The sequence below is a fragment of the Ambystoma mexicanum genome, chromosome 7q, assembly GCF_040938575.1.
Source record: "Ambystoma mexicanum isolate Mex_15411 chromosome 7q, UKY_AmexF1_1, whole genome shotgun sequence".
NCBI classification, from domain to species: domain Eukaryota; kingdom Metazoa; phylum Chordata; class Amphibia; order Caudata; family Ambystomatidae; genus Ambystoma; species Ambystoma mexicanum.
Window position 1 is genome coordinate 966,246,121 of NC_090941.1, and position 12,276 is coordinate 966,258,396.

At 43.8% G+C, this 12,276-nt stretch overlaps 1 protein-coding gene across 2 annotated transcripts in view; it reads left to right on the forward strand.

Moving 5' to 3' along the window:
• WNT11 (Wnt family member 11) overlaps positions 1–12,276 on the forward strand; it is a 282,257-nt gene that overhangs the window by 43,294 nt on the left and 226,687 nt on the right. For both annotated transcript variants that reach the window (XM_069640050.1, XM_069640051.1), the window contains exon 2: positions 3,057–3,247. In XM_069640050.1, the coding sequence (XP_069496151.1) occupies positions 3,165–3,247 (83 nt within the window). In that variant the 5' untranslated portion in view covers positions 3,057–3,164. The remainder of the gene's footprint in view (positions 1–3,056; positions 3,248–12,276) is intronic.

Genomic DNA, 12,276 nt, shown 5'->3' on the forward strand with positions numbered 1-12,276 from the left:
ATATGTTCGCATTCAGTGTGTTGAATACATTTTTTTGGGGGGGAGAATGCCTTTGTCAAAAGATGCAAAAAGTTACAATTTCACATTATCTTTTGTTATGATTAAGTCTTAAAAGACTACAAGCCATTCTTTATAATTTTGTGGAATTGCATTCTGGTATTTGTAATCTTCAAGATGGGGTGAAAATAACGCATTTGTACTCTTATTGTTTGACATATTTCAGTAAGGATTCCTATATTGCTGGAATACGTTATGATGTGTGTACTTTTCAGGTCTGATTTATAAAACAAGAGTATTGCTGAAAGCCAAACGTCATGGTGAGGAGGGAAAAGGCTCAGAGGGCACATTTCTTGTGATGATTTACCAGGTCCATGGATGTGGGAAGAGAAGTTGCTGGACTGAAGATGTTCTCCCTGGTCGTGTGTTGATTTTCAGGGTATAAATTGAGATTACATGTAGGTTGACTGCTTCCGCTCACTTTTTTCTCAGTGCCAACTCCATCCTCCTTGGGTGTTTTTGAGGCCAGCATTGCTTTCTCAAGTTTTCGCCCACCAGGATTTGAACCCACAAAACCACATGAAAGTGTCCCCAAAGCACACATCTTGTATTGGTATTTTGCTTTTGATTTTTTAGGGTTAAAAGGTGCACACCTTTTACACTATGCCAGCAGTGTACTAGGGAAATCTCGTCTAGTTGTTTTTTTCTCCGGGTATTGATGATTCATTTTGTAAAAGAAAATGGGCCTAATTACAAGCTTGCTGGTCCGGTAACAACGGTACCGGTAAGCTTGCCGGACCGGCAAACTATGAGTTCTGCTTTTGGGTGCCTTTCCAGGTCTGACCTGGTTTGGTACCGGCACCCGCGAGCAGACCTCGACGGATGCACCGGCACCCTTCATGAATGGTGCCGGTGCATCCGACCTCCCCATTCCCATTGAGTCCAATGGGACTCAAATGGGAATGGGGAGTAAATATTACCAGCACCCGGCAATGGGCAATTACCTGATCCAGCGGGGCCGAAATGCCCCGGTAATTGCCCATTGCCGGTAAATTCATGACTCCGGTGGCAGCTGTGCCGGTATTTACCACCAAACTCATAATGAGGCCCAATGTACATTTCTATTTTGAATTTTCTTCCATTAGGAAAGGCCAGTTGAATTAAATGTGCGTATTTCACTGTCGGGTACGTTCAGTCCCGGTGCATATGTTAATGAATCCCCACACTTTATTTCTAGACTTGACACCTATTGATGACATTTGAAGACCTGCGGAATTGCTTACTCTGACTGCCTTGGTAGCTTTCGGGTAAATAGGCTTTGTTACGATTGCACTATCCTGCAGCAAAAGCACTTTGCCCAGTCTGACCCAGGACCAATCCCTGCCCTTAAATCCTTGGAATTTGCAGTCACCTACGGTATGTTTGGATTATTTACCGGTGATCTTCATTACTCTTTGCCTTGCTCTTCCTCATCACAGTATTTTCTTTTGAGGTCCCCATCTCTACAAATGACTCAGCTCATTTGGTCGGCTACTCCGAAATAAGCCTCATTCCTGATATTACGACAACCATAATATTAACAGTTAAAATTCAGATATTTAGCATCAGTTTATCTGATCCCTATGGATATTAATGACCATTTTTTTACATAATTTTCTACGAGGGGACCCACTCAACATTTTCCGCACATGGCCTCAAAAATCCTAGCGCTGGCCCTGACTGCGGGCTAACCCTGTGGTGAGGGGCTAACATTTAGAGATTGCGGGAGACGCCGGGAGAGGGGCAAACCTTCTGGGTGCATCTGCATATTCTAATGAGACTATTCTAGTCATCTTAAATGGTAAAAGCTGTTGACTCTCTGTGTCAGAAACACACACTTACTTAAGAACTTTGAGAATGAGCTGCCTGCTGTCTCCCATGTCCTGGTCACTCCCCTGACAAGCAAGTACAAAGTCACTCATCATGATTTCAATTGTCTAAAAATGTATGCATACAAATTCAGGTGCTAACAATGAAATGTGCTAAATTATTACTAATTGCCTGGTTGATGTGGCTGATGTGGAGGAACCAGTGTCCCGTGGGAAGAGAAAACACAGTTTGTAATGCGAGCGCTGCAAAGTGCACATTTTAAGCCCCAGAACTAAAATAGAGAGAAATTAGTATAATGCTGAGTTACAAGACCGCTTAGTGCTGACTGGCAACATGGGAGCAGGTGCTTGGGCCGCGCCTACTGCTCGAGGCCTCTTTTATTTGAAAAGGTTGAAATGCCCTGATGCCGTCCATGGTGAATGGGTTTACATTTTTGTGTCTGTGTGTGTGTGTATGTATATGTGTGCACGAGAGGTGTTTGGCAGGTGCAGCACTTGTTTATGGGCATCGAGAAGGCTAATATGAAATATTACATGACTAGACTCAGACTGGCATTTTGGGGCAGCCAGACTAGCCCTTTCTTACTGTGACATTACTTTATTCTGGGCATCTTGATAAAGCAAGCATAGTATGTGTTATTAATTGGCTAGACTGGCATTGTTTACTGTTGTAAATGCAGTGAATTATAAAGACACACTGTGGTGTTATAACTTTCAGAAGACTGGCTTGTCTTTAGAATAAAATGTTAAAGATAAGGCACCAGTTTTATGCAAGTTATAACAGAGCGTCGGCAAGGGACTCTTGTGGTGTTGTAGTTTAGCGTTATCCCTCAGAGCCACCATCCACCCTTCCTCCACCCCACCCCTTTCGTTCAGTTGTCATGTCCCCCCCAACATTTTCAGTAAAGTTACTCCAGTGATGCCAGCTGCATTTTTCAGGCTTTTTTGAAGACAAAAAAAGACACAGAGAAGCCTCAAATATTTAAAATATGTTGTTTAATATTTACAGAGTGAAACAACTATTCATTGTGTGGTTTTCATTAAACACAGCAAGTGCATTCTTTAAATATTCTTCTCATTAGTGAAGATTGGAAAACAGTACTTCATGGTTTGGAAAGTATTATGTATGTTTGTCATAGAAGGGAATTGAAAATTATTTTCTTATCATCTTTTTGGTTTCGCCTTTTGCAGGTAATGCTCCCCAAACTGGAGGAAAAGCAAGTTAGCGTACAGAGATCCAGCCGTTTGCTATAAGCACTTCTGAAGCGGGGTGAAGGTTTGGGAAGCGCGTTGCCGATCATGGAGATGAAATTACAGCTTCTTTTTGCAACCTTCCTGTCGTTGACTCTGCAGTCTGGAACTTGCTATGGAATAAAATGGCTGTGAGTATGACTTCTGCACTGTGTAGGAACATCATGTCTCGCAAGGCGATGTCAGTTATAGGCCACAGGCCCCACCTGCGAGGCGCAGTTGCCCGACACGTCGCTATCTATGCCAAGTATGTATGTCCAGGGTAATGCATAGCACACACCTAGCTGGAAAGCAGTAGAGCACGGCAGGTGTGTTGCTAGGTCTGGAAAAGATCGGGGGCTAAGCTAATGTCGGGACTGGCAGGACTCGGGGCTAGCCAGCATTTTGGTAGTAGCACCTGAGCTTCTATCCGTGGCTACAACCAAAAGAGCCAGGGCTATAGCCCCTACAGCCCCCCTTGTAATGCCTCTGGAGCACGGTACAGCCAGGGGGTATGCGACTGGGATCCAGTGATAGGAATCCAATTAGAAGGGTAGACTATTAAAAGGAAAGGTGTATCTGGTGTGGGGGATACAGAGGCATAAAGGCAGGGGATATAGACTAATGAGCGAAAGGCCGACCTAGCATGGGGAGCTTTTTGATTGATTGATATTTTATTTCTATTGCGCTCATACACAAGTGTTTCAGAGTGCGACAAGGCAAGGGAGGGGAACAGGGGAGAACAAAACAGCGATCTTACTAGGCCCAGTGACATTGAGAACGCGCAAGTGCATGGGAGAAGGGGAAGGAAAAGTGCATGGAAGGGGGGAGAGGTGGAAAGTGCGAAGCTTTGGCAGCTGTGCTTCTGATGAAGCTGTATTGCTGAGAGGTTCCAATGATCTGTCCTTCTCAACTGCACTGATAAGTTCCAGAAGAATCGACTTCAGCAAATCCCTCTCTTGTGTTCTTCTGCTCGGAGGACAGAAACAAATGTGCACCCTTTTAATTCCTTAACATTGATAAATCATGAATTTCGCCTCTCGCGTTGCCCTGCCTTTTTATATGCCAATGCTTGCCAGCTTTTGAAAAGCAATGCCGAACATTACTGAATATTGGTGCGGGCATGTGACCAGAGGACTCCATGTTACCACAACACATTTGATCCATTCCTGGACTTTCATGTATCAATGTAATGCATTTTTAGAATTGTTGTCTTAGCTAACTGAAATTTAACAAATTGGCCTGAAACACTTTCAACACTGATCTTTAAATGGAAATCCCAGGACTGGAAATGTGGTGTATCCATTATTATTATTATTATTGGTATTATTATTACTATTATAAGTATTAGTATTTTTATTATTATGGTCTTTACTGAGTGTGGACCTTGCTTCGAAAAACAACGGGGCACTCATTTACAAGCCATAAGGGGAATTTCACGGCAAGGAAACCAGATCGAAAGGGAGCAGAGAGCTCACAATTGGTGGGGGGAGGTGGGGAATATAGCAGCATGCGATCTACAAGCAATCATGGGTGAGCAGTTCTCCGACTCTTGTTAGGTGTGGAATGGAGGGCGTGTGGACCTAGGTGTTGTGAAGGTGCTATTCCTTAAATCGGAGGGTCTTGTGCTCCTTCCTGAACTGCAGATCGATGGGGTGATACAGGTTTTGATGGGGAGGAGGTGCCAGAGTCTGTTAGTAAAGAGAGAGATTGCCTGTCTTCCTGTTCTTTCCTTTATGTATAGGCAATGTTCAAGTCTGCCATGCTTTGCTTCTGGTGGATTGTAGGCCTCCAGAGATGCTGAGCTTCTCACCAAGATAGCTAGGAGACTTGCACAAGACAGTCTTGCAGATCAGGCAGCAGGATTTGATTTGAAGGTGATGCGTGCTAATGGTGGGAGCCAGTGCGGTTCAAGGTGGGTCGGGCGATGTGGTTGAAATTGCAGAGCACTTTCATTAATCGTAATGCAGCACGAAGGACAGATCTCTGTGCCAGACAAAGATGACACCTTGAAATGTCATTGATGACATTATTGATGATATCACAGATGAAATAAACTTTAATGAAAAATCCTTACAAGGGGTTACACTGCTGGTCCCTTGCGGTCTGGGCCATGGCCTGTAGCCAGATTGTCCTTCGGCCATGACCCAGACAATCTGCGTCAAATGGCAACAAAGTTATAAGCCACCTAAAAATGTTGAAACCCCTCTCTATTTTTTGCACCCTCATGACAAAATCCCTTGCAAAAACATACAAATCTGTCTCTAAAATGTTTTTGCAAACTTTTGTGCAGATTTGTCAAATTGTACCAAATGTATAAGCCTTTCAAATATTTTGGGACCCCCCCTCTAATTTTGCAACAGCACCAGACTTTTCAGAACCATTCGGGGTCAGGTCTAGAATGATATTGCAATATCCCATGAAGTTTCATTGAGTGGCGCCAAAGTTATAAGCCATCAGAAATCTGCTTTTCACCAACCCTGTAATTCAGAAATAGGAATGGATGCCCCCAAACATCTGAGATGTTCACAGACTTCAGAGGTGAAAAACACCAGTGTTTTGGCTTTTTATGGCCATATACCATCCCATTACTGCGATAAGCCTGCTAATGTACAGTTAGAAGAGAAGCATTGCCAACACACATCCTTGCCTCAAACCCTGCTGGTACTCAAATGACTCTTTACATTTTCCACTCAGCCCCCAGTACACTTCAGCCTTATTGTTAGACTATAGGGTCTGGATGATGGTCTGCAGGGATGCATGGATAGCAATCAGCTAGGGCCTGCCACCGTTGGTTTCTTGGTACAGAAGTTAAAGGCTGTATGAAGGTCCACAAAGATTGCATATCATTTAGTTTTGTTAAGGACTGTGTACTTCTTCACAAGTGGGTCAAGGTTGAAGAATTTCTCTAGGGTGCCCATAACCTGTTGAAATCCCACTTGGAGGTGATTGATTAATCCATTACTACTAGTCCAATTCTGTAGATGGCCATGAATTACATTGGCATACATTTCCCCTGCCACATTTAGCAATGTACAGTTTTTTGTGAACAGGACTAATCACTGCCTCCCGCCAATGGTGGGAACAGTACGTGATTGAATGGCTGCATTGAAGAGACAAGTCAATACCGGCCCCCAGACTATAGGGTTTTATATGTAGAGGTTAATGGGTATACTAACTCGCCACAGTGCTAATCCCACTCCCAATGGTGCAAATTGCCCTTGCTACCTCCTTAATGGTAATACTGGGGCCAGAATCACACGGTGGGGGCCTCCCAGCCACAGGATGCACGTCATGAGGAACCATAGAATCCTCTAACAGGATAGAACAATCTGTGTGCCAGGTATCTGATGTTATGCTCTCATATATGCTGTTGCTGTAGATTAACAAACTTCGTGAGATGATTCAGTTTCCTTCTGTGGAGAGTACACATGTTTTAAATGATAAGAAATAAATGCTGTTAAGATGGTTAATTTACTATTCCCACTTTTGATCGTTTGTTGATTTGAAGTTGTGTAAGAATTGCTTTGATACTCAATGTGGCTTTTAGTTCAAAGTGCATACCCATAGCACACCCTAACTTAACATTGTTTACACGATCAATGGTATTTAAATAGGGTTGGACTGGCCTATAATGAACTCTGGAGATTTGCAGGTAGGCCTCTGCAACCGGGGTCTCTTTTGTGTGGCATTTGCAAATTTTAGGAAAATGGTTGGGCTTGCTGAAAATGTGTGATATGAGGTCACTTTAAATATTATTTCCAGGGCATCTTTTTGTTCCCAGTCCACCCCTGTATTTAAAGTAACACATTTGTGACTCTTTTCATCATTAGAATGCTTGCTCCATTAAATCCGCTCTCGTTGTTACCGGATCATTCAAGAAATGCATTAAAAAGGTTCCTTAAAGCAGTACCAATATTGACGTCATCTACTTTCCATGGATTGTTTTGCTTGCAACAAATACTGCAAAAGTGGGCTTTTTGCGAATCTGTCGCGAAATGTTTCGAAACTCTGTTTAAAATCACAAACATAATAGTGTATCCACCATCCACTCATTTTAACCTGAAGGATATATCAATGCTATCGTCTTAGACGAGCACAGCCAAAGTTGAGATGCACGTGTCACTAAGCCACGCACCTCCCACTCTAAGAAACCGTTGTCAGTCAGAAGGAGAGCATCGCCAAAGGAATCTGTGAATTCAACACAACCATAACTCGGATTTTTAAGCATGTATTCTGTAAAATGTAGTGATTTGTGCTGCTCCTTTTCCTTCTGCAGACAAAGGTCTGGCTACCCCAGGCGGGGGCACACTACAGCAACTCTCAAACCAGTCTAGGCATTTGGACTAGCATGGCGGAGATGTGGCTCATTGGCACATGCAAGTCATTATTAACCTGCTCTCAGCCAATAAGAATGCAGTCAATACCTATTGGTTGGGACTGCTTTCCAGACATCCTGGCTTCAGGAGTAGCCTGGGAAACAACTTTCTACACTCAACAAACAGCAATGCAATTTCCCAGCAAGATGTCTTTCAATAAGACACTCCAGCCTGGTTTACCACAACAGAATAAACGCTAAAACATGGGTCAACATTGTCACTTTTGCAAAGAAAAACGTTACAAAATGAAACCACTTTTTCAATGACTACCATTCTGTACTTCACTCATTATAAAACTAGCATGTTTGTTTCAAAACCAAAAGTCCCAACCCTTTACTGCTCACCCTCTCCCTTTTTGTCTATAATTCTATAGTATAAAAAAAAAAACCTGCTGCTATTTATTTATTTATTTATTGTGCATTTGTAAGGCGCTTATACAGCAAGTAAATTGTGTTTCAAAGCGCCCTTTAAAACACAATTTAACACATACTAGGGGTGAAGATCATTTAGCTATAAAACAATGGGCCTGATTCAAAGAGCAAACATGTGTAATCAAACGAGGTGCTCACCCCCCAAAACACGAACATTGCCTTTGAATAGAAAGCAGGTGATTCACGGGAGAATTGCACTAATTCCCCTGCATGTGTGTAATGTGCACGTGCACAAACATGACCATATAACCAAGTAGAAGCAGTCAGGCAGGCAAGGGTAAACCAACGGTGGTATCCTGTTTTCGCTTAATAAAATTGGAACGGTGAGACGAGTGACCAAGGACAGGTGATGCAGGAAAGGGGTGCTTTGTGAGTACCCAAAAGGGAGCACAGGATGTGCCCACAATGTCTTTGGTTGCCCCACATTTTCTCTGGTTGTTATCCTGGCCCAGGTTCAATGTGCTCTTGTGCATGCAACACAGGACATTAACAATCAACATATAAATGAACTGGGCCTAATGCAATACTGTCCTTGTTGATGTCCGTTTAGTGAATTGCACTCAATTTAGAGAACGCGCAGAATATTTCTACCTGCTCAAAGTCAGCAATTCAGTGTTTCCTTCCCTCAATACTCCTGATCAGAACCTTTCTCAAAATTAGTAAAACTAGGGGAGTAGGACAGGTTGACATCGTGTGCCGCTTCTCGTCTTGGACAACGATCAGGTGGCGTCTTGAAAAGGCCTTGATGAAGAATGGTCTGAAACTGATAGACATGAACTCTGACCCCTTCCTTTCACCTCTGCAGTTGAACAAAATGACAGTGCTGACAGCTTTTGGCTGCGAGGCTTAAATAAAAAATAGCCGTGCCTTTTAAAAGGGCGGTAGACAATGACATGTCCTTTCAAGATGGGGATCTTTACCTTTGATTCAGGCCCACCACGCGCTGGGATGCCTTGGGGCAAATGGCGGGACAAGGTACAGGCCCCCTCTACACTTGCAGGCTGTACATCGAGCTCTTGAAGTACGACAGTTTAGTCAAGAATAGACCTCTCTAGGTCAAATTGTCATCTGTGTCTTGGAGCGTGTGTGGTAGTTTAAGATAAACGCGGCATTTCAAGCATTGTCTCATCCTTATGCACCTCTCGCAACTGCTTGAAACCTGTTGGGGATGCCTGCACAGGGCCTGCCATCAGAGGTATTTAGGCTTTGTCAGATGGCCGGAGTCTGCAACTTCCCTCTTTAGATGTATGCGCCATTTAGATGTGTGTTTAACTCTGGCTTTCCTACAGTGTAGCTCAGTTGACTCACCCTGTTTGATTGCTTGCTTTGTCTGAGGAGAGTCAGGCTGCGTCACGTGGTTTCTAGGGTGGCTTTTACGTGCCTCCATTTATCACCAATTTATGTAGCTTTTCTTACGCTTTAAATGGAATGTGAAATCATATATACGTTCTTAGACTTCTCGATCTTAACGTCTTAGACTTGTCTATCCTAACTTCGGTGCGATAGCACAACCAGTAGAGTGCTCGCTTTGACATGTTCAGAGCCTGCTGACACAGGTTCGAATCCCGGCAGGGCCAAACTCTGCCTTTTGGTGATAATAAGCAGCGCTCAGATAGCTGAGGGTTCGTAGCGCTATATAAATGCTAAATTATTATTATTATTGTTGTGTATGAATTCTGTGGCACTTGCATTATAAAATATCTGCCAAGTAACTCTGCCCCAAATGGTGAGTTGGATGTTGGTTGAATTGTAGATGTCTGATGAAAATGTACGGAGCATTGGTTCTGCAACTGCTGTCTTCAGTGGTCAGACCATGAGTTGCCACTGTCATCTCTTGCCCCATGACGTCAGTTATTTATTTATTTATTTATTTAGTTTAACATTTATAAAGCATGCAAAACCCACAGGCATCAAGGAGCTAGTTGCATGGGGGAGAAGGACTTGGTGCGGGGGAGGGTAAGAAGGGGAAGAATAGTTACCAAGAGGGTACAATGTCAAGGTTCAATCGCAATGGAATAAGATAGTGTTCAGCTGTTTTCTGAAAACTATCTTTTCCCATTGACATGGAACCTTGATGTGCGTTTGAGGTCTTGCTGTATGTCCTATTTTCGGCTGCTTTCCAAGTTATTACAAGGAATTTCATGTGTACATCAGACTCGAAAATGCTTGAACAATATGTCTTGAATCCATAAACTATTGAAAAAAATATTTACCACAGCGCTTCATCAAATAAATTTGAGTGCAAGCAAGTGTCTCCAAAAAACAATGTCCAATCATTACCTCCCAATTATGAACAAACTCTTACTTTGAATTAGTTCTCAAGTGGCCACATCTTAACCAGCAAGGATATGATATGATATGCCATTAATAATGCGCCTGTACGCAAGTGTTTCTAAGCGCAACAAGACAAGGTAGGGGAAACAAAGGGAAGGACAAAACAATGATCTTACTAGGACTTGTGTCATTCAGATCGCGCAAGTGCGGGAAAGAGAGAACAGGGGAAGGGAGAAGTGTAGGTAAATCAAAAAGTGCAGCCAGCAGGTGGCGCAATGAGAAGGGACTGCAGGGTTGCAGGAACACCCTCTTAAGTGCTGGGGGAGCCCGGCGGAGGCCATGCAACGGCAACTGGACAAGCAGGAGCCGGGGCCTGAGTTCAGAGGGTATCCATGTGACCTGTGCTGGGAGCAGTCAGGTACATCAGCAGGGGAGAGGAAGAGAGACATTGCAAGCGAAAAGGAAGGTCTTGAGTTGCTTCCGGAACAAAAGGTGGTTATGCTCAAGTTTGAGAGAGGCAGGGAGGCTGTTCCAGAGGGAGGCCCCAGCCAAGGAGAGAGATCTGCCCCCAACTCTCTGATTGGAGAAGCGTCTGACTCTCAGAGAGTTGGAGGTAGAGCTTGAGAAGGAAGATCTTTCGAAGAGAAAGTTGGAGGTAGGGCAGTTCCAAACCACAGAAAGCCTTGTGGATGATGCAGAGGGTCTTGAACGTGATCCTTGCAGCCACAGGGAGCCAGTGATGAGATTTCAGAGCTGGAGAGATATGATCCCCGGGCTTGAGGCCAAGGACAAGCCTCACAGTCCTGTTCTGGATTAGTTGTAAAGGGCGAAGAGTTGAGTCAGGCAGATATAGAATGAGGCTGTTGCAGTAGTCCAACCAAGAGAGGACCCAAGCTCTGGAGAAAGTGAGCTTCTGGGGGAAGGAGAGGAAAAGAAGAATACCTCTGAGGAGGTACAGCTGATAGTGTGACTTCTTAGAGACTTTGGTAACTAAAGGGAGAACCCTCAGTAATAGGAAATTGGATTAGCAAATAATTTGTAACGAAGAAAGTGTCCTAATAGATGAATTCCTTCAGCACCCAGTGTGCATCTGTTTAAGGGAGTCAATCAGTGGCTATTCATTCTTTACCTCAGCAAGAAAAAACGTATATTCATTTAAGCTTTTATCAAACACAATGTGCAGGAGTGATATTATTTTCCTCCTTCAACATTGTATTTATTTAATTATTTTGTACTTCTTTTTCATTGATTGCTGTTGAGAGGCACCGTTTGTGTCCTCTATTTTTTCTTAAACTAACAAAAGACATAAGAAACTCAACAGACATAGTGAGTGAAAACATAGAGAAATCTCTCTGTTTTTACATGTACACAGACCTAGCAGACAAATATGACTCCTAGTTTGTCTAATGCAAACAAAACAGTATATGTACAATTAAACATCTAATGTGAACAAAAAGGCACTTGCTTGCTTGCTATTCAATTTCCTTTGTATTGGGCCTCATTCCGAGTATGGCGGTAAGGGATAGCGGCCACCGCTAACGAGAGCGGTGGCGGTAATCCCTTACCGCCATACTCCGAGTTCCCTTTGCGCCATGGTGGTTTTAACACCTGCTTTTAGCAGGTGTTAAAAACCATGGCGCTAAGGGACCTTGATGTTAATTACGCCACCGTAATTTACGGTGGCGTAATTGACGCCTTCCCCACTCCCATTATGCCCTATGGGGCAAGAATGGGAATGGGGAAGGGTAAATGGGGATTGGGGAATTACCGCCCCGCCAACCTTGGAATGGGGCGGTAATTCCGCCATCCACCAAGGCGCTGCCGGTCCGGGTACGGCGTCAACCAAGGCGTTAATAGCGCCATTGGTTAGCGCCGTACTCGGAAAGAGGCCCATTGTCTTTAAATCCCTTCATAATCTTGCTCCTCCATATCTTTCCTCACTCATATCTTTCTGCGCTCCTTCCTGCTAGCTTCGCTCTGAATCCTTACACCTCCTTACTCCGTCGTCCACTCTGCACCTCTTCTTGCTTTCGCTCTTTCTCCTCACATACACTTCTCCACTGGAATGCACTTCTCCTTTCTCTTTGCTCTCTCTCG